We start from the raw sequence: 22,840 nt of genomic DNA, 5'->3' as shown, positions 1-22,840 counted from the left end.
CCCTCTGGGAAAGAGGCCAACGGCCCTGAGTTGTGAGGGAGTCGCAGTGTGCTCCCCATCCGATCAACGATGCATCCGTCGTGATCGTTACCGAAGGAGTGTTTCGAAGATCGAAAGTTCTTAAAACCCAGGCTTACAATATTCTCATTCTGAGTCTTGCAAACCTGATGACTGCATCAAGCCTAATAGTCTCTGAATTGTCCATGCCGAAACTTTTCGGCGGCTCTCGGTATCGATGGCTAACTGCTGTAAGGTGTTCGCTCTGGTCGACGGTAAGTATGCTCTCACATCTCGAGACGACAGAGTTACCCCTATAAAGTCGAGCTTCTGATGTGGGGTCAAGATGGATTTCTCCTCGTTGATCCACAAACCCAACAAGTCCAACAGGTTGAGGGTGATTGAAATGTCCTTCTGGAGCATGCAACTGCTGTCCGCTACCAGAAGCCAATCGTCCAAGTGTAGGAGCTGCAGAATAAAAGTAACCGTTGTCATACGGAACTTCCTTGGAATGATGAATTTGTTTAACTGCTTTAAGTCCATGATCGGCCGAAGACCTCATATTTCTTCGGGACCGTGAAGTAGCGCGAGAAAAAACCCTGGTTGAGTTCCTCTGCGGGTACGGGAGAGATGGCTCTCTTCGATAGCAGAGGTCTGTACCTCCGGAAGCAGAGGAAAGGATGGCGCCGTTACTTTCACCCCCGAAGAAGGCGGAAGGACATCGAGCTCGATGGCATACCCCGAGTTGATGATAGTGAGCACGCAGGAGTCTGATGTCATTGACTCCCATTGATGGTAATGGGGTGCTAGGCGGTTCGCAAAGAGAGGTGGACGTGGGACAAAGAAGTCAAAGTCGCTGCTTCTTGGTGAAGTCAGGCTGACGCTTGTCTTGTTGAAATGTAGACTGATATGGCCGCTTACTCTGGAGTTGTTGTTGTTGTTGCTGCCTCTGTTGGCTTTGATAGTAGGGCCGCTGCTGTTGTTGTTGAGCAGGCGGTCTTGTTCACCGTCTCAGCTTGTATTGGGCAGGCTGAGTAGAGAAACTTATTTTCTTGGCTGTTGTGCGAGCCTTGTATATAGAGTCCAAGGTCTTGTCCGTCTTGCTATTAAACAAGCCCTCGCCATCGTAAGGCATGTTCTCAATCCTGGCTTTGGTGTCATGAGCCAGATTAGCGGAGTGGAGCCAAGCATGTCTCCTCAAGGACACGGATCCCATCATCGACTTGGAATGGCAGTCAACTTGGTGTCGCGCTGTCGACACTTGTTGCCTGGCTATGGCTGAAGCTTCACTTTGGAAGACTCATGCCCGCTCTTTTTTGTCCTCTGGGAGATGTTCACCTAGTGATCCTATTTTCTCCCAGAGGAAGAGCTGGTATCGTGCCATGGTAGCCTCGTAGGCTGATGCCCAAAGAAGCAGAGGAGTAAATCCTCCGGCCCGTAAGGTCCAACTTTCTGCCCTCTCTGTCCACGGGTGCAGAATGTGCCTTCTGTGAGCGGCCTTGAGCCGACTCCCTACGATCGAATTAGGTTTGGGATGTTGGACCAGAAACTGTACATTTTCTTGTTAGACTCGATAGAGGGTCTCTAGCCTTTACGATGTGGCTTGAGACATAGCCGGTGTTTTCCAGAATAATTGAGCCATTTGCTTTAAAGCATGTGGTGCTGGGTCACCAGTCCTAATGCCTGAGCCATTCTAAGCATATGGTCAGAAGATCTGACCATATCGTCGGAAGGGGAAGAAGGGTCGTTGTCATGAACCTCATCTTATGGTGAAGGCATCGATGGAGTAGCCGACAACCCCAATTCAGAATCCGATGAATAATTTTCTTCAGGCAAGGATACTGTAACCACCTGGAGGTATACATGCTCCGTCGGTATCGTGGTAACCGCGGCAGTCGATGCCGATGGCTGTGTACGGTGTCGAGGCGTCGACACCGTGGACATTGGTGGGCGGGCGGTGGAGGCAGCGGTAGATGACACATGCTCCGTCGGTATCGTGGTCTCGATGTAAGCGAAGGGTGCGCATAATACTCTTCTTGAGGGTACTGGTGGTCACCCTGGAAGTGGGCGATATCGATCCCATTCCGAAGGCGGTAGAGGGATTAGTCCCTGAACCTCTCACGGCCTGGTAGGCTCTCGGAAAGAGGCCGCTGAAACCGAATCCCGCAACTCGCCCTCCGATAGACTGGGAGGGTGCGTCGGTACCGTAGCCCTCGGTAGCGGCTGGAATCTCGATACCGAGGGAGGCCTCGGTATCGAAGCGGTCGGTATGGCAGGAGGAGTAGAGTGACTCCTAGCCGGTTCCGCCGCTCCATTTCCGAAGAAGATTTGGGAGTCCGGGCCTTTTTTGGAGATTTTCCTGGCCGCGGGACTCGCCAGTGACCGTCCAGGCGTTAGGGGTATCTGAGCCCTATTAGCCGCTCTGGAATATTCAGGCACCTCAGTGCAACGGTCATCAACGGACTTACTGGCTGCCGTTTTGTCGATCGTCGAAGATTTGGGAGCCCGGGCCTTTTTTGGAGATTTTCCTGGCCGCGGAACTCGCCAGTGACCGTCCAGGCGTTAGGGGTATCTGAGCCCTATTAGCCGCTCTGGAATATTCAGGCACCTCAGTGCAACGGTCATCAACGGACTTACTGGCTGCCGTTTTGTCCATCATCGAAGATTTGGGAGCCCGGGCCTTTTTTGGAGATTTTCCTGGCCGCGGAACTCGCCAGTGACCGTCCAGGCGTTAGGGGTATCTGAGCCCTATTAGCCGCTCTGGAATTCTCAGGCACCTCAGTGCAACGGTCATCAACGGACTTACTGGCTGCCGTTTTGTCGATCGTCGAAGATTTGGGAGCCCGGGCCTTTTTTGGAGATTTTCCTGGCCGCGGAACTCACCAGTGACCGTCCAGGCGTTAGGGGTATCTGAGCCCTATTAGCCGCTCTGGAATTCTCAGGCACCTCAGTGCAACGGTCATCAACGGTCTTACTGGCTGCCGTTTTGTCGGTAACGGACTTACTCGCTGCCGTTTTGTCGGTAACGGACTTACTGACTGCCGTTTTATCCATAGTAGGAGCCTCCGTGGCTCTGAGAGCTTTTTCCCCCCAAGATGGAGGGAGGTCGTCAGCTCTGCTTTTCCTCGTTTGTTTTGTAAACGACATGCAATGATGGCAGGCCTCAACGATATGGCCTTAGCACAAACAAAGGACACAGAGGGAGTGTCCGTCAATAGGTGGAAGCTTGGCCCCACACTTCACACACTTCGTAAACGGGGCTTCAACTGCCATACAGGCCTCACGCGACCGAAGTCGCTGAGGAAAACTATCTACAATAATATATATATATATATATATTTTAATATAAGAAAAGTAGTAAGAAGAGTCTTAGAAAAAGATCGAAAAACGAAGAAGATCGTAAAAGAGAGAATAAAGTTAATAAGAAAAACGCTAGAGGTTCGGTTAAACAGGTCTGTGCACAATGGCGGACGAAGAAGAACTGAGGTAAGGGCGGGAACCCCATGGACATGCACGGTAGCGTGGGGGAGGGGTTCCCGCCAAAAACGTTCCACTCAGCTATAGAAGGTTCCGGTCTGGTCTCTGCGCAGGCGCAAAGCCCATATGTGTGAATGCATAGATGACCACGAAGAAGAACTGTCCATTAGGATAGTATAATCCTCTTCCACAGAGCACAAAGCATATTTGGAGCGAAGGTCTCATCCGAGAACAAGGTGTACACTCAAGCATAGTGTTCTAAGAAGTACAGATGCAAAGTATGCTCTTGTTCTAATGGCTGGTTTTAGAAATTTGAAGAGATACATTTAACATAAATATTTCAAGACTACTGAAAGTCCTATTGCAGGCTAGCTATAACAAGCCTGTACTCAAACCTTGGATTGTCTTGATGTATATCCGTTTAATTTTTGTTTAAAGTATTTATATCTCGTCTTTCCTTGAAAAAGCTCAAGGTGAGCAAAACCAAAAAAAGAAACAATTTAAAACATCAATTCTAAAAATATTAAGACCCTAAAATAGCAGTAGGAAAAAAGCAGCAATACACCAACAATAGCAGTAAATATTTTTTATAATGTTAAACTGTTAAACCACATTAATCTACAAACCTAAGCCAAATACAAACCTTCCTAAAAACAAAGGTTTTCACTAACTTCCTACCAAATGTCATTAAAGGTCCAAAGCTCAGGCATACCACATAAGGCAGATTCTGCAGATTATTGATGTTCTCTTATTTTGAACCAAGATATAGAACTAGAGTCTCTGAAAAGTTCACCCATCCTAACTCAGGGAACATACCTTAGAACATTGACTAGTGAAGGAATAAATGTATTACAAATTATGTTACAGGTTCCCATCTTCCCTATTTAAATGGGGAGAGCGGCATTAAATCATCAATAAGAACTTAATTTCAGAGTGGGGGGGGGGGGGGAGAATGCTACATTCCCTAACCCCCATTGTTAAATCTATGATAGGAAATTCTATAACCAATATAGCAGACTACATTTAAATACCTACATGGTCAAAGACAAAACACTTGTTGGTTATACTTAAGAGTAGATCCATCAAAATCACTGCCGCTTAATTCAATGGATCTACTCTACATAGAACGATGTCTGGATCCAATCTTTATGCCACAATCCAGAACATTTCATTAAGGAAGCCCAAGAGCTTACATACTGCCTGTGAAGCTGGCAGCAGCCCTCATACAGCATTTGAAGTTTCCCTAAATTTCAACAATGGCCTGGAGCAGAAAGGCTACTGGGATAGGGTGGGGTAGGGATTAAGTCAGTAACCCTGCGGAGCTTGCAAAATTATCCATGCAGTTCTCTAGATCGTTGCTAGAGCAATACTCTTCTGTTCTACCATGTTCTTGAATTTTGCATAGTTTTTTGGTGGGAACCAAGTCTATTGAAAAGCTATTAACTTGGTCATTCAACAACTCTTGGGAGCAAGCACAGCAAGTGAAATACATAACTGTACGATGTATTTGATATGATCAATAAAAATATGGTAACTTATTTAGTATTTTCAAAGCATATCAGGAGGTGTTTTATCAATATTATCAGTGCAAAGGTAATCTAAAGTTTCTGAACCAATTTAAACTCATTTATGTGTTTGAAGATGTGGAGAATGATTATTATTATTATTATTATTATTATTATTATTATTATTATTATTTACATTTATATACCACCCCACAGCCAAAGCTCTCTGGGCGGTTTACAAAAGTTAAAAACAGTGAATATTAAAAAGAAATACACAAAATTTAAAATCATAAAAAGCATGAAACACAAACAAAAACAGACAATATCCATTTAAAATAACTATTCTGGGGTCAGTTAAGAAACTCAGTATATGCTGTAAAATGGCTCATTTTTAAAAAAGTTTAAAAATTCTCATTTTTTAAAAGTTAAAAAAATCACTGCCATTCTTTTTGGCTACACTGAAACATTGTATTGTATCAAGCCAGATTCAAATACAGATCTACTTACATTAATGTTTGATATTGGACAGTCCTTTTTGGCAAGTTTAAAGGCAAAATAAGATACTTGAAAGATATCAGGTCTCCGTTCTTGATCTGGTTCGAGCATATACCCTGTAGATTACAGCAAATTAAGTTTCTAACAAGAAAATTAGAAGTCTAGATTTATAATAAGAAAACTAAATTCAATAAAAGTGTTTCACAAGTTGATTTTCTAGTTAATTTTGAGGGCTGACAGACAAAAAGCAAACAGCTGCAAAGTTCAGTTGAGGGCATGACTTTTTTTTTTTTTTGGCAACATTACCCCCTCAGATCTCCCACTGCTGTTGCACCAAGGAACAAGCCAGGACCTGAAGGAAGACAAGCACCACCCCATGGACTAATTGTATCTCCTGCCAGGTGAAACATGGCAGCATACTCCTCTGATGTGAGACTGCTGAACACTTTAGTAGCCCTTCAAAAACATTTAGTGGCCCTTTTACTAGTATAACGCTAGAGCTTTCAAAAAGTTTTATCTGAATATGTACTAGTTGAGCTGTTTATTAGCTTAACTGAGGTATACTGGATTGAGGGATGCTTGGGGGGTCTTTCCAGTCACAATGGCTGTTTGTTATATAGCTGAGGGATTCATTAGCTAACCTGGGGAGGGATGAGGGGTCCTATTAGTGTTGTCATCAGTAGGAAGAGATATGATGTTGGGGAATTAAGGGAGTGGTATGTCGCCAGTCTTCTTTACCTTGTTCAGCTCAAGCTTTTTGCTTCAAGAATGCATCCAACAATCCCAAGTCTATAGTTAGATTACAAAAGAAGGCAATTTTGTCCATATGCTTTACAGGTCTTCTATACTAAATTCCTGGCACAAATTTTGTTTGGGGTCAAACATGGATTGTAGCAGTAAATTCTTAATGTGAGTTGGTTGTCCCAATTTATTTTATTTATTTTTTGCATAAAATACTTTGTTTACCCAAATGCATGTAAGCAGTAGTGCTTACATGCATTATGATTTTACATTATGATTTTATTAGAATGTAAGCCTATGCGGCAGGGTCTTGCTATTTTATTGTTTTACTCTGTACAGCACCATGTACATTGATGGCGCTATATAAATAAATAAATAAATAAATAAATAATAATAATTAGGACAGAAGCTGATTCCATTTCAATAGAAGGAAAGGGTTGACTTGAGATTTCTATTATTCACTGAGGATAATTCTAATTTGTTATGTTTAGTGTGTGAAGACTCTTATAGGAGTGACTGGGAAGAATTCTTTGGAAAACAAATATAGTTTTTTTCCCCCTGAGCTACGTAGTGGCACTGGTTTATCCCAGAGGGTTAAAGGTATTATCAGAGCTCGATAACATGTGCTATGAAAATTTAGTCTCACTTATAATTGGGGATTGCTATAGTTCCATAAGGTTCCATTGACTGTTCTTCCTTCAGCCATCTCAGAAGGAAGATTCTATGGCATTCCATATGTGAACAGTATATATCTGGGTGATAATTAAGAGTTAGAAACTCTATGTGTTGCTATTGTGTTATTTTTATATAGATCAAAGAACCAGATTTTTGTCCTTGATTGTGTAACCATGATAAAGAAGTCAGGAAGAGAACATTATTATTTAACTGAATTAGTTGCAAAGTTTGTAATCCAAGCCATAAAGAACTGCTTCTGCTGAGTTGGTAAGGAACAGGTTGTTTTTATTTATTACAGGTTGTTTTCCTTTAGTCTCAATCTTGCTTATTAAGAATTGACTGTAAATATATTTTTAGTGGACTTCCTTGAATTTGTTTAGTTTCCCTTCCATGACTGTATGAAATTCTATAGTTGTTTTGGAAATCTGAAGATCTGTGGACTATTAATTAACTTGATACTGGCTCTGTTCAGAAAATACGCTAAATCATGATGGTTAACCATTTTGAGCTAAACATTAGGGCTTAGCGTGTTGTGTGAGCTACAACTCTGGGCCTGTTCAAACAACATGACAAGCCATGGTTAGGCCACTAGCCCTTTTGCAGCAAATGGTAAGTGAGCGTGTTTAAACCATGGCTATGTAGCCACCATAGTTAGGAATAGTTCACACAACATCCTAAATCATGGTTCACACAATACACTAAGCCATAACGTTTAGCTCAAAATGCTTAACCACCGTGGTGTAACATGTCGTCTGAATAGAGTCGCTGTGGTCCTGTTCAGACGACACCCTAAACCCTGCAGATTAAGACTTTTTGATTAAGCAGCAGGATTTAGGGTGTCTTGTGTGATGCATTTTGCAAAACCCTGGTCACTTTGTAACCACATTCAGACCATCTTCACTAATGCTGTTCTGCAGCAGCGTTAGCGGCGCATAGAGCTCGCTCGCAAGCTTGATCTCCGCTGCTGTGCTGATGCAGCCATTCAAAATGGCCGCCAGTGTAAAGTACAGTGGGCGACCCTCTCAAAATGGTGGCGTGAACAGGACAGTGCCTCTGCACTGTAAATGGTTTTGAATCTGCCGGTGACTGTCATGGCCAGTGAGAGAGGGGGAGGAATGCATATTCCTGAACAGCGAATGTCCTCTCCAGCGATGGAGGCAGCGATCATCAGCTTCAAAGCACTTGGCATAAAACGAATGGCTGATGAGAGAAGAAGCGGACCTAAAATGGCAAGCACTAAGGGGCTTGTACCACAAGGGATCCTGGAATATGGGGTGGAGCATTCGGAGGACTCAGGAGTTCAGCAGAAAGGTTTGTGGTTAATGTGTGGTTTAGGAAACTGGGAAATGGGCAAGGTTTATGGTGTCTTGTGTGACAGCATGGCTTGTGGTTAGTGCTAACCCCAGAGAACCACTGTTTCGCTAACCACAGACCCTGAAATGTCATCTAAACAGGCCCACTGAGGTGCTGAATAATAAAAATGTTTGTTTGTCAATTTATTCTACTGTTGCCCCAAATGAGTAGTTAAAACCCATTAGCCATATACTAAACCTATTGGAGAGAGAGAAACCAAAGTGGAGAAACTGCCTTTTCCTACATACTATCCAAACAGGAGAGAAATAAATTACTCCAGGTCCAGGGCTGGTGTAGCTTTTTTCCCATTCCAGGGCCATGTTGGGCAAACAGGAGGACTTTTATGCATCACAGCACCTCCTGACGTGCCTCCCATTTTGTTCTGTGCTGGAGTTCCAGAGCAGACCTCTCCACAACTGCAAAGGTCAGATCTCCCTCTCTGAGGCTGGATCTCTCTCTCTCTTTCTCTCTCTCAATCCCCCCTCAGAGATAGAGATCCAAATTCTATACCTTCTTGGGGACCAGAGCATTTCATCCTAAGTTCCTCCTTCCCCAAATACTATCTCAATTCATGAATAGCTTGCCTTTTACACCAGAACTGGTATGACCTTGCATGAAAACAAAGACATGCTATTGCTACAGATGTACTGAGTACAGTTCTCGACAATGAAATCTACAATCCAAGATAATCTGTTTTGGTTCAGTACATTATGTAGAATCTAAGCAAAACTGCATTGGAAAGTTGCTTCAATTACTTACTTATTAAACCATGTGTACCATGGGAGTAGCGTGAATTGTCTGGGATCGTAAAGTTTCCATCACAAATGGCAACCTGACTCTCACCAAAGGGAAGTGTGAAGAAACAAAGCTTATATAGCAAGCAGCCAAGGGCCTATGAAGAGAAACATAGTGTTAGAGAGAAAAGCACCAACAAGTATTTCGCCACAGCAACTTAAATGTAAGACTACAACATTTTAGAACTTAACATTTCAATGATAATTCAAACATCACAGATTTCACGCTAATTAGCAAAAGGTGTTTCAAAGCTTATTAAATAAATGTAAACAATAGCAAGACTGTTAAAATGTTTTTGGGGTAGGGTTTTGGTTTTTTGCTAATAGGGCCATCTCATTTGGCACTTGTTGACAGCGATGTTGAACTTCAATCAGTAATCTGGTTTACACAATTTTATTAAGGGGAGTTCTGTCAAATCTGCTCCCTCATTACACAAAGCTTTCCTAATATGAATATTTTGCTACGCTTTGGCCCAATGAAGCTTTACAGAAGGTAAGGTCCTTAATTTTTTGCATTAAAATATACAGTAGAATTACTGAGAGTGGTTTCATCTTAAGCACTCTACAAAAATATTGGATTGGATCCAAATGTTTATTTCTGTAAATTCCATCACTGGAACAAAGGACGTTAAGTAAATAACTGATCATGATGTTTTTTATTAAGTGAAATGATGTATTTTACTCTGTATTTGGTTGAATATATGCTAGCAATTTCATTTTTTTATTTATAAAGCCTTTACAATACTATGGGCTGAATTCAGACTTAGTCATACTTAAGAGTAGACCCACTAAAATCAGTGTGACTTAAGTCCCATTGATTACAATAGGTCTATTCTTAGTTATGATTAAGTCTGGACCCAACCTCATAACGACATTTCCCCAATGTATTTCTTCACAGGACTAATTACTTCTTATTAACTATAGCAAAATTATCCAGTTTTCCTTACCCAGATATCTGCCTTGGTAGTAATTTGTTTTCCTCCATAAAGGTTGATCATTTCAGGAGCTCTATATGATAATGTAGTATACCTAAGAGAAAATAATTGGAATAAAGATTAAATGTAAATTCAAAAATTAGTAACTTGTTTTAAGTAACAAGAGCAAACACTTGATACTCACTGGGAAGGGGCAATATGAATACTGGGGCAATATGAATTAGCACTGAAGGCAAAAGGCTAAAATTGAGTCGAAGAGGTAACACTAATTTGCTTATAACTGGTTTATCACCATGCGAAGTGGAAGATTTCTGTTGGTGGGTACATTGCACTTTAGTTCTTATTCCAAACAAGAATCCTCAAAATGGAAGAAAAATTATGAACTTTTAAAGCCAATCTCCCTATTACTTTCTACATTTGACATAGAAGGCACATCCTTTGAAGTGTTTGTGTAATTCACTAGTGCTGGAGCATCTTACACATTTTTACTGGAGTGTGAAATGTACTTGGAACCAACCATGAGCTAAATATCATTCTTGTTAAAATTCAGAAGGAAATTCAAACATGAGTAATTAGTGGTTTTACTGCCCAGTCGGAGCTGTTAAGTGATGTCATATTTAGAGCAACAAAATTCATTGTAGTGACTTGAAAAAGCATTCAAAATGTAATGTATCTCGGTAGGATGTACTTTTGACATTTCTAATTAATTATTTTCCTTCTGCACTGTATACAACTGTAACATGTAAACTAGACCGATCCATTATATTTGTGTAAATTTTACTTCTCTCCGTAACACAGAATCTTGTAGTATGTACAATCTTATTCTCTCAATTAATACTCAGTATGAAACTAAGCAGAATACCTTTTTTTTTTACTGCAACTGTATTTTTAGCAACCAGCTAACTTGCAATAAAATTTACTTTTCTTTCCATTTGACATGCTTTCACTCATTTACCATTTCTGGAATCAGGTTATCAAACTGACCCAAGCAGCCTTGTGGACAAAAGGCTTCTTTTTGAAAATAGAAAATAACGAAAGCTGCAGTGAAGAGGGAGAAGCTTAGGCAGATGAACTACTTTTTCCTGTACCCTGCCTGCTCTTATCAACAGGTGGAAGAGAAAAGGCTTCCCCACTTTGAATTTGTGTTGTTGTTTTTACAACAGTACTTCCAATAGGCAGTAATATTTTTGATTTTAAAAAATTCCCCCCCACTACACCGGCTCCAGGACTGGCATAGTTTTCCCCACCTTCCAGGAGCACGTAAGGAGGGCTTTAGATCTTGTGGATCCACAGCCTCTCCCAACTTGTTTCCTTTGTGCCCTCTCCGTCAGAAAAACAACAGCTGCAGACCTTTCCACCACTGCAGTAGAAGGCTTGCAAAGTCAGATCTCCCTCTCCGCTCTCAGAAAGTGAGATGTGAAAAATCCTACAGGCCCCAGGGCAAACCCCCAGGGACCATAGGATTGTGCCCTAAGAGAGGTCAAATGTTTCCTCAACTTACACTAACACATTTCATTTTAATTAGGTTATATTCTTGGAAAGTTCTAATTTGAAAAAGGAAACTGGAAATTCAAAACTCAACCATAATGTAATATCCAAGCAGTCCACTAGTCATGGAACATATACAAATTAGTGTTAAATAGTGTAACAGGGTGCAGAACCTCAGGCCCATGGGCCAAATTCAGCCCTCCTGGGGTTCCAGATGGCTATGTGCCCTTCCTCTGGCCCCAACCTCTTTCCTTTCCCAGCTTTTGTGCAGCTTTCCCCCGTTCAAAAGGATTGAAATGCCTCTCCTAAGACTTCATTACTGGCAGTTAGAGCTTTAAGTTTAAATATGCTAGTATATATTTGGGACCCTGCCCCTTTTGCCTTTGGTCTCACCCAATACTGAAATGTGGCTCCAGAGAGCGTCACCAAAATGGAATTCCTTGGGCTGGAAAAGCTTCAACAACTTGTAATAAAGGACTGAACTAATCTTCTTTCCTGGACTGGGCCCATGTAAGGAGAGACTACAAAAAGGATTACCATAACGGTATGTATATAAGAGAAGAAGACAGAAAATCTGGAACTCCCATAGTCATGGAGAGGTAATATTTATTCTACTTGGACACAGTGACACCAACTGGTATTCAGATAGAGAAAATGGGATCTTTGTTGATCTTATGAAGTTTAAAATACTCGTTGCGGAATCAGTATTTAAAATTGTTAAGCATTTTAAGTATGTGTTTCTATTAATGTTATTATGAAGTTAATTCTAGGATTGTCAGAACATTGGCGTTAAATAGCTGCCTTAAGAAATGCAACTTACTTTTTAATTTCTTCTTCAACTACGTTAACTCCATCTTTCTGAGGATTAAGGAATTTATTAGTGGCACTGCCAAAGTCACACAGGACATAGTTCCCACTGTCATTCAACAAAAGGTTCTCAACCTTGAAAGAAAGAAAGAAAGAAAGAAAGAAAGAAAGAAAGAAAGAAAGAAAGAAGCCAATTTAAAACACATACATATATACAAATCAAAGACACTCCTTCATTTCAAGCAAGGGATCTTTCACTTATTTAATCCTCAACTTGACAGATAAGCAGTGCCTACGGTGTTCACACATCAGCAACGATACTGGAGACCAAATTTATTGACGCTCTCCAAAGATGTATATCTTTATGGTACTGTTATATGCACATAAGCTTTATACTCTATGGTTAAAGGCTCTCTACTGACCAGATAAACAAACCAAAATATTGTGTGTTCAGCCAACATGTTTTGCACAAAGACTACTATTACCATTCCACACAAGCAAACTTTGAATGTCGGTTCCCCCAAGAAAAAGTACTGGTGTTCAGGGTGTAGCCAACAGTTTAAGATCCTCTAAACCAGGGGTGCGCAACCTGAGGCCCTCAGCCTAATTTCAAAAGCCCTCTGCAAATGATCAGCTCAGACCTCTGGCAAGGGCAATCTGTCCCTCCTGCAGCAGCCTACTGGGTGGAGAGGAAAAGGATGGAAAAAAGAAACAGGATGGCCGAAAAGAGAAAGAAGAGATTCACCACCACCATTTTGGCTCTTGCCCTGCTCAACACTGGCCTCAGCCCTGTCCAACTCCAGCATGCGTTCTGTCAAGATTTCCTTGACGGAATGCAGCCCTTGACAGAAAAAAAGGTTGCCCATCCCTCTCAAAACCATTATGGAGATTCACTCATTCATGCCTTCTCCCGCAATCTGCCTGTACCTCTCCCAAAAATAACTTGCTATTTGAGCTGCCTATATTTGGACTTTTCAAACTACAGAGGAGCTCACTCTCTCCTAGCCTTAAAGGTAAGTAGCCTTTAAAGCCAGAATGAAGAGTCTATGCTTTTACCAAACAGAAGATGTTGGGAGCAACTGTGTCGACAAGCAATCCCTGACCCATCCCCACAAAAATGTCTGCATCAAGGGTTTGCAAGTTCGTGAATTGAAAAGGAGAAGGGCAGCTGTATCTAAAGCTGATTCAAATTTAGCATTGTCATACTTAAGAAGAAAACAGGAGCCAAATAAGGGAACGTTCATTCATAGCCAAGAACAGCAATGATTCCTCTCACCTTCAAATCTCTATGAACAATGGGAGTTTTGCATTGATGCAGCCTAGCAACAGCTTCACAGGCATCACAAAATATCCTTAGCACTTCTGGCTCAGTAAAGCCTGACTGCAATCTCTGGTTCATCTGATTCACTACCTGCCCAGCTACAAAAGGAAAGAAAAATAATAATACAGTATTGCTTTAAAGAGGGTCTTAACAGGGTAGATGTGATACAATTTTGTAAGAATGGAAACACTAGTTATTTAGAACACTAAAACATTTAACATTCTGAACAGCTAACAGCTCTACGTTTTAAAAGAAGAGCTCAAATAATCTATCTTCAGGGTATCATACTTAATAGAGAAAGACCATCACAAGAAAATATAAATAGTGTAGCTTTTATATGGCTTAATAATAAACTGAATCAAAGTCTTATACTAAATTCTGTTCCATTTCTCCTGCAGGTCAAGCTAGACCAATGAAATTAAGATGTAATTGCCAGCAAGGTAACTTTTGAAGTGTTAACAGATTTTGCCAATTCAGTCAGCAGCATCAAAATCAAGAGACTTCCAGACAAAGCTAAGCACTTTAAGACTTGGTTCACGTGTAATCATCATCATTTATTTGCATGCCACTTTTCCACAAAATTGTGCCCAAAGCAGCTCGCAATATAATTTACAAGATATTAAATGGCAATAAATATAACAATATTCAAAAATGCAATAAAACAATTACAAATAACCATAATGTCAGCAGTTAAATACATAGCACAAGTGTTAATACATACAATTTCCAATAAAACAGTACAAATAAAATAAAATAAACAACTGAGCAATAAACAGGGAAAGAATAAAGCATAATGCAGAAATATTAAAATATATAAATAAATCTCCATTCCACATGAGGGTTCTCCACAATTAGCCAAGATGAAATGCACATGGTGAGAGTGGGTGGGGCAAAGCAGGTGGAAATGCTCACACCATTGATGTTAGTTCCTCTCCACCAAATACTCCTTCTAGCACAGGTCTTCAGGCAGCAGGCTTATCAGGCTCCGAGGTTAGGTGGGGTGAAACAGGTCAAAATGCCAAGCCCCTTGACATAATGGCAATTCATGGGTTGTTTCTCAAACAACCCAGGAACCTCCCATTCCTGGATTGTTTGATGCGCCATCTGAACCTAGAACTCTGGGTCATTGCAGGACAAATAACCCAGAATTTTAACCCAACAACAAACCATGAGTTCAAACTCGGGGTTGTTTGTCCTCAACACCCCAGAGATATAGGTTCTGCCATCACATCAAACAACCTTGGGTTGTTTGAGAAACCAGATGTAAAGTGGAAGTGGCAAGCAGGTAGGAGGCAGTGAGCACGCTCATTCCTATGGGCTGTCTCTACATTTGAACTGGGCATAAATCACACTGACTTCAATGGAGAAATTTAACCACATGCTTCACACTCCCAACTGAAATGGGAATGAAAGTATTCATATTTGGCTGGATAGTACCTTCAAGTTTAGCACTGTGATCCAGTTTGCATGACACACTGGGCTCACCAACGGTTTGTATTAGGGTTACTCGAGGGTTGTTCAACTCACAATTAACCCACAGTGTCCAGGTTTGGACACAACAACCCCCCAATTGGGGGTTGCATATTCAAAATGGCACCAGGCATACAGAACGGCCCATCAGAGGTTAAACAACCCACAGTGAACCCATCTGTCATGCAAACTGGGCCTGTGTCTCCAATTTCAAGTAATTTTCTTTTTTCTTTTTACCAGTTTTGATTACCAAGCAAAAAAATCTCTCCAGGCATCTGCCTACATTGATGAAAGTGATCTCCTTTGCGAAGCACTGCATAAGCTAAATACCAATTAAGGGAGACAATATTATTATTATTATTATTATTATGCACTATCATTATGCATGGCACTTTACAAAATAAAAGCAATAATGTCCCAGCAGGAAAGGCATGTTTACACTGGTTCAGGAGTGCTCTTTGAAGGTTTTTCAGTAAGATTATTCACAGATCATTAGAGACATTTGAGATGTGTATTGGAATTTAAAGTGGACTAAATATCCTCAACATTTCAAAGACAGAATAGAATTGTACACTCTACTTTCTACAATGAAAACAAATTAACTGAAAACACAGTCCATTTATAGTTAGGTAGAATACCAAAACTATATCTAGTTCAGGCTCCCCTAGAGAGGCCTCATTCTCCCTTGCAGTATTATAGAGCTATCAACTCTATAATCGCTCCCAGAGAACAGTCCAAAAGCATCTGAAGCTGCAGTATTGCTGAAGTTAAGGTGTCAACCTGATCAGGCTCTTAGATGGGAAGCTTCTGAAAGAGCAGGACGGAATAACTAGACTAGACAGCACTACCTGCAGCCCCCATAATACAGTCCTGTTCAATCCAGGTCTGCTTTCTGAAAGCTGTGTGATAAAAAAAATAATCACCATTAGCACAGCACTATGGAAACACAGAACAGTGTTAATGGGGAGAAATGTAATACATAAATAAGGTGTAGCTGCCCCGTTTTGCTCCTGCTTTCTCAAAGAGGTGAAGTGCAGGAGCTCCAGCAAATGAAACAGGAAGTGGGTAGCCCCTCAATTCTCCTGGAACTATTTATATTTAAAATTACAAAAAATTACTTACCACGACAGTATTCCATTAAGATCAGCACCTCCCACACATTATCACTAACAGAATTGACAGCACAATCCAAATACCCTACAATGTTCTTGTGTCCAGATAGTTCTTTCTGAAACAGGAAAAACACTCTTAAGTGCAAAGAAGTTTTGGGTTTTTTAGTTTGCTTGTTTTTTTAAAAAAAAAAAAAAGTTTGGGGGAAAAGTAGAGAAAATCAGGAAAGAACTACAATGAGACCAGCCAATGGGATAAGTTAATCAGAGCAGCATCCCAAAATTCCTGAACATTTGCTTCTCATGATCATCTTGACTAAAGGACTTGTAAATCAATTCAGAGTAGTCTCTCCTGAATTAATTTGTCAAACCCTGACATTAGTGGGTGAAGACCCTCAAGTAGGTTAACGTTTGGCTCAAGATGGTCCAGTAGCACAACATTTGGCTTTGGAGTTTTTAAGTAGAAAGGTGGTTATGGGAGGAGAGACTGCAAAACATTTAGAATCTTTACAATAAAAACTTATACTAATTCTATACTAGTTCAATTGTCATGACTTCTCCATTCCAAATAATACCAGTTTGATGTAGGTGGTAAAGCTCTGAGAGATCTCTACCTCACCACCAGAACCACAATTCCATGGGATCCCTAGGGAGAATGAATAACTGTTAAATGTAGGTGAGCTCTGAGAAAGATACCAAGGGAAAAACGTAGTGAGAGAACTGAGCAGGGGACATATGCATTACAACATTAAACTGGGCCCCATGTTACAGGTTGGGATTAAGGTAGGTCCAAGATCTAAAAAAAGTAGACAACTAAAGATTTACTATTGCTTTCACAATAATCCACTGAAATTAACATGAGTAATTTGTGTGCTGCCTCTCAACGTTATGATAACCTCTAGTAAGCTTTTTTTTTTTACAATACAGTTTGAAGACTTGTCACATATCTTAGAAAACACTCACAGCACCCACATTTGAAATATGTTTGAACCTCTTTTTGGACAATAACAATAAATTACAGAACTAATCTAGAATCTTGGAGTACATATTTCCCCCACCACGAGAAATGCTGTTTTAAAGTGTATTTTTTCCTCAAATTGTAATATACTGCCCCATCTAGCAGCTCATGCGTGCCTTTCAAAGTAACCTGAGCGGAGGTAACAAACTCACATTTTAAACATTTAAAATCACAAACCAATGCATAAATTCATAATGTAACAATGATTTTACTTACCATTATTGTTATTTCTCTTTTGCAGATATTGAGGTCAGGCACATTATTAACATACATTCGTTTCAATGCACACCGGATGCCACCATGTGTGCGCACAAGGAGCACTGTAGAAAAGCCACCTGAAAGAACAGAGACTAAATCATAAACAAGTTCACCTGTTTAAACAACTGAAGTTTCACTATTTAAAAACAGTAAATTTATTAGCAGCATTCTAATTATCCTTAATTTTACTACCCTCAGTTTTAGAAGTTGTATTTTAGGAGAAACTCTTCCAAGGTGCCATACAAACTTTAAAGCTACAAAATAAAAATTAAAAAAATGCTAAAAATAATCTAATCAAAACGTCAAGTAAGCAGCTACTACCAAGAAGGCATTATCCCTTGTGCCTGCCAACTTAATTTCTATGACAGGCAGGCACTCAAGTAGGGCCACCGATATTGATCTCAAAGTGCAGTAGGTTAGTATGGCTTAAGGCAGTCCTTCAGGTAAACTGGACCCAAACCATTTAGGGTTTTAAAGGCCACACCAGCTCTTTAAACTGGCCCCAGAAACACACTGTCAGCAAGTGCAACTGGTACAATATAAGTGTCACACAATCCTATCACCCAGCTCCTAGTAGACACATTTTGTATCAGTTCAAGTTTCTAAACTGGTGCTATTTGGGCATTGAGAATCTGTGTAGAATCAACATGTGAGGAGAAGGAGCACTCTAGCCCCAACACCCCTCCTCAAGAGTTTCCATCCCTTTGTACTTGTGTAGGGTGACGATCTAAAGCAGAGTGCCCTATATCTGTGAAGGTGCTCCATGTGATTAAGAATCTTATGGAGCATTCATGAGTTGTTTTGCAATCTGGAAGTGGCTCATACAATCAATGCATCCCCAGCAAATTGTGGATTAAATGACCCGTCAAAATGATGAAGGAAAAACACTATGTAGAACCAATAAAAAGAGAGGTTTTAAAACTTTTCTACTCTTCCACATTAGAGCCTACCTCTCTTTCTATTGGATTAAATGACCCACCATTTGCTGCTGAATGCTGTGTTATGTGTGACAGCCCCAGTAGGAACCACACCATTCCTCGAAGGGACATTAACCACCTCTGAAGTCCATATCTGAAGTCAGGGTGATGTAGTGGCTAAAGTATCAGACTGAGAGTCGGGAGATCCGGGTTCTACTCAGCCATGGAAACCCACTGGGTGACTTTGGGCCAGTCACAGAGTCTCAGCCCAACCCACCTCTCAGGGTTGTTGTTGTGAGGATAAAATGGAGAAAAGGAAGATTATGTATGCCACCTTGCGTTCATTGGAGGAAAAAAAGGTGGGATATAAATGCAATAATAAATAAATAAATATCTCCAACTGAGCTCTGGCATATTTGAACAGCCAGGATGGGCAAGGATCATATGGTGAACCTCAAACTAGATTGTCCATATCCTAGGGCTGAAAAGTATCAACAACATGAACAGTTGAAAAATATGTGGCAGGCTCCATTGACTCCATTTCACATGCCTAAAGAGTCGTGAGGCAAGAGCAGCATAAATTCCTGCCGCTCTTGCCCAGCGGAGCTCCATAGACATATGTCAGCTTCCTGGGGTGAGCGCATCCTGTCCTTGGGTGGGGCGCTGCAATCGGGGGCTCCCCACGTGCTTCCCGGGACATGCACTTGCCATCCCTGGGTGGGGCGAGGGAAGTGAAAGGATTTCTTGAGCAGCTTGACATGTAAAGTCAAGCTGCAGGAGAATTTGAGGCGGATGGAAGGATTTCTCCTGCAGCTTTCCCTCTCCCCACCCTGATATCCACAAACGGGCTTCCATTCTGAAGCGCATTTGTGGATATCAGGGCGCCCCACCCAGGGAGGGCAAATGCACCTCCAAGGAAGCATCTGGGGAGCCAACGATTGTAGCACCCCACCCAGGGATGGGATGTGCACCTCTCAGGAAGCACGGCTGCACAACAGAGCTGGAGGAGCAGAGTGTGACTCCAGTTTGCCGAGAGAGCCCATGCAGGCTCTCGCAAGCTGCCAGGTACTAATAGTGGGGGAACCCAGCACAAAGGGGGATTCTCATGGGAACCTGCACTGCCATTCAATCGGAGGGCAGAGAAGGGGTGAGAGTGAACGGGGATCAGCTACAACATTCAACCAAGTGTTAAGAGTCAACTCACAGTCAATTATTATCATGATGTGTGGGGAGTACCTCCTACATAGTCAACCATGGAGTTGACTATTAACACATGGTTGACTATTGTGTTGTTCGAACTCTCCCTCTATATAAGAACATTTTAAAGACATGTGCTATATGGGTAAAGAAAGAAAGTAAAATATGCAATGTGACATACAGAAGAATGAAACCATGTGTAAATAATACTCTGTTTAGATGTGAAATAACATGGTTTAGTGATCAGATTTGTACTATCTGAATTTGTAGCATTTAAACAATATTAAGTATCAGTGGGAACTTGACATAATGATTTAAACCAGTCTTTTCTCTTGATCATTAATTTTATATTACCTTGATCAACCCGCCCTGAAAGAAAGTTGTATTTACATTTCCTACCAAATGTCTAGGAAATTTGAACCTAAAAGTGCTTAAAATTCTCAAAAAAAAATTGAAGCCCAAATAAGGGACAAAAGCTTTAGCACAAATTACACTTACTCAGCTAGAGAAATAGTTCAAGCTTCCTATCGTAAGAGAATTATTTTCGGATTAAATCATCTGTAAAAGAACCACCTGGCAGTCCTAAATGAACCAAAACATTACTTAAATGCAGATTGGATTACTGCAATATGCTCTACATGGGGCTACCTTTCAAGGGTCTTCTGAAGCTTCAATTGGTTCAGAACATGGAAACCTGAGCCTACCCACAATACCATCTTACATCCATCCTGTAACAGGTGCACTAATTGCAAATTTGTTCGAACACAATTGAAATTGTTAATGATCACCTATCAAGATCAAAATGGCTTGGGTTCAAGATACTTTAGAAACCACCTCTTTCCCTACCAACATACTCACTCCCTAAAATCTGGTGGAGAGGCCCTTCTGTATCTCGCCTGTGGCAGAGAAAGGGCCTTCTCAGTGGCTGGACCCACATTATGGAATACTTTGCCCCATGAGACTCATTTCGCCCCTTCCCTTGCTGCTTTCTATCAGTTGGTGAAATCTTTACTTTTTCAGTAAGCTTTAGTCTTCCTGTACAAATACGGTTTCATATAGTGAACCCTATTTAGAGCTTTATTATTATTATTTTCTGAGCCTGTTTTTATATTGTTTTATAATTGATTGTGGTATTTTGATTGTAATAAGCTGCTCTAAGTACTGTAAATTCTTTATAAGGATGTCCGGACCTTAAGATCATCTACAGGGGCCCTTCTCCATGAGCCCCTGCCAAAGGAAGTGAGGCAGGTAGCTACTAGGAGGAGGGCTTTCTCCACTGTGGCACCCTGGCTGTGGAATGAGTTCCCCAGAGAGGTCCGCCTGGCGTCTACACTGTACTCCTTTTGTCGCCAGCTGAAGACCTTTTTATTCTCTCAGTATTTTAACACTTAATTTTAACTTAAATTTTACTGTTCTAACTCTGTTAATCTTATATCATTTTTGCTGCCTGGTTTTATCCTGGTTGTGCTTTTTATACTGTATTTTGTATTTGGGTTTTTAACCTGTTGGTTGTTTTATTATGGTTTTAATTTTTTTATATACTGCTATTGGGCAGTATAAAAAATGTAATAAATAAAATAAACACATCTTTGAATAAAATAAACAAATTAAAATGTGCACCAGAAAACACAACATTCCAATGACCTTGTTCAGCTGACACACTAAGCCACAGTATTTAAGCATTTTGAGCTAAACATCATGGGCCTGTTCAGACAACATGCTAAGCCATTGCTAGACCACTAACCCTTTTTTGGCAAATGGTTAGTTAGTGTGTTTAAACTGTAGTTATGAAGCCACCATGGTTAGGAATGGTTCACATGACATGCTAGGTCATGGCTCACACGATATGCTAAGCCACAATGTTTAGCTCAAAATGCTTAACCACCATGGCTCAGCGTGTCATCTGAACAGCGTTGAGTTAGCATGTCATGTGAACCAAACCATGGTGGATACATAACTATGGTTTAAACCCACTCACTAACATGCAAAAGGGTTAGAAGCTTAACCATGGCTTAGAGTGTTGTCTGAATTGGCCCGCTGTGGTTGCACGTTACAAGGCTAGATCACTAAGGTTGGGCAGGTTGTTTTTCAGAAAGCTTGCACACTATTTTTCATCTTCTCATTGAGAAACAAATAGGATTCCACGGAGCAGTCTGAAAACGACTGAAGTAGAGATCTACATAATTACTCTTTTACCATTAGGTGGCAACATATCCTAACACAGAGACCTTTAAATCCATCACAGTACCAGATTCTATATTGCAATAATCAGAAAAATATCAAAGAGTTGTTTTTTTGTTCTGCGAGACAAGAAAAAAAATTGTACACTGAGCTTTGTTCAATAATGGAATCAATAGTTTTTATATAACTATGTAAAATATAAGAAACGTTGTCAAATTGCTCAATATTTAAAGTAATTATGGGGATTAAGAGTTTAAGAGCACAAGGCTAGACGATCTTTTTGCCCAAGGGCCACAATCCTGTGTGCACACACTCTCCCAGAAATCCTGACCTAGATCCTTGTTTTCTCATTGCTATTAGTAGAGGAAAAACAGCTATCTTGATTAGAATCAATGAGAGGAGGGAAATGTTCTGAACTCTCCCCCGCTACTTCTCAGTGATCCTGATCCTGATCCCAGGGGAAGCTTTAAACTCAATACTCCCCACAGCAATCCTGCTCAAGATTGCTAATTCCCTGCTGCAATTATCTTCATCAAGATCATTGGGCAAGGGGCAGAAGGCAAGGTAAAGGCCTCTTCCCACATCACAGAAATCCCCCCTCTCAGCAATGTAAGTGCCTCCCAACCCCCACACTACGATGCTGATCAGGACTGCCATTTCCACACTATCTGCTTTTTGCCCCCCAAACCACCCAGAAAGCTTCAGCTATGGGGTGATATAGAAATGTAAATAATAGCAATAATAATAAAAGCTGACCAGCTAAGCAGTAGGGCAAGTGGGCAAGGCACCCAGTGATTCAACAGACCACATAAAGAATAGCCACAGACAGCAGGTTGCCCACATGTGGTATAAAGGATCTACTATACAACAAAACCCTTTCTACCAGAGAACTGAGGGCATTTTAGCTACCCTTAATCCCTTCCTTACTATAAAACCTGGAGAAATACTCAAGTTTATGCAAAACCCAGACATCAGACTTTTATCTCCTTAAAATATGCATCCAAATAATGTAAAATGTAGTTCCCCACACTGCAAGTTCTATTCACAGCATTGCACCCCATGAGAAATTTTGACATGACACTCAAGTCAAGTCATGCCATAC

The 22,840-nt window shown here is 41.0% G+C and overlaps 1 protein-coding gene across 3 annotated transcripts in view; it reads right to left on the bottom strand.

The window, feature by feature from the left end:
- The window catches only part of BMP2K (BMP2 inducible kinase), a 70,871-nt gene that overhangs the window by 35,697 nt on the left and 12,334 nt on the right, over window positions 1–22,840 (bottom strand). For all 3 annotated transcript variants that reach the window (XM_063135288.1, XM_063135290.1, XM_063135289.1), the window contains exons 2-8: window positions 17,402–17,520; window positions 16,181–16,286; window positions 13,544–13,686; window positions 12,281–12,402; window positions 9,985–10,066; window positions 9,003–9,135; window positions 5,487–5,590 (exon numbers count right to left, since the gene is read on the bottom strand). In XM_063135288.1, coding sequence (XP_062991358.1) covers window positions 5,487–5,590; window positions 9,003–9,135; window positions 9,985–10,066; window positions 12,281–12,402; window positions 13,544–13,686; window positions 16,181–16,286; window positions 17,402–17,520 — 809 coding nt within the window. The remainder of the gene's footprint in view (window positions 1–5,486; window positions 5,591–9,002; window positions 9,136–9,984; window positions 10,067–12,280; window positions 12,403–13,543; window positions 13,687–16,180; window positions 16,287–17,401; window positions 17,521–22,840) is intronic.

This window comes from Elgaria multicarinata, chromosome 10 (assembly GCF_023053635.1).
Source record: "Elgaria multicarinata webbii isolate HBS135686 ecotype San Diego chromosome 10, rElgMul1.1.pri, whole genome shotgun sequence".
NCBI lineage: Eukaryota > Metazoa > Chordata > Lepidosauria > Squamata > Anguidae > Elgaria > Elgaria multicarinata.
This window is presented reverse-complemented; position numbering and strand designations above follow the sequence as displayed.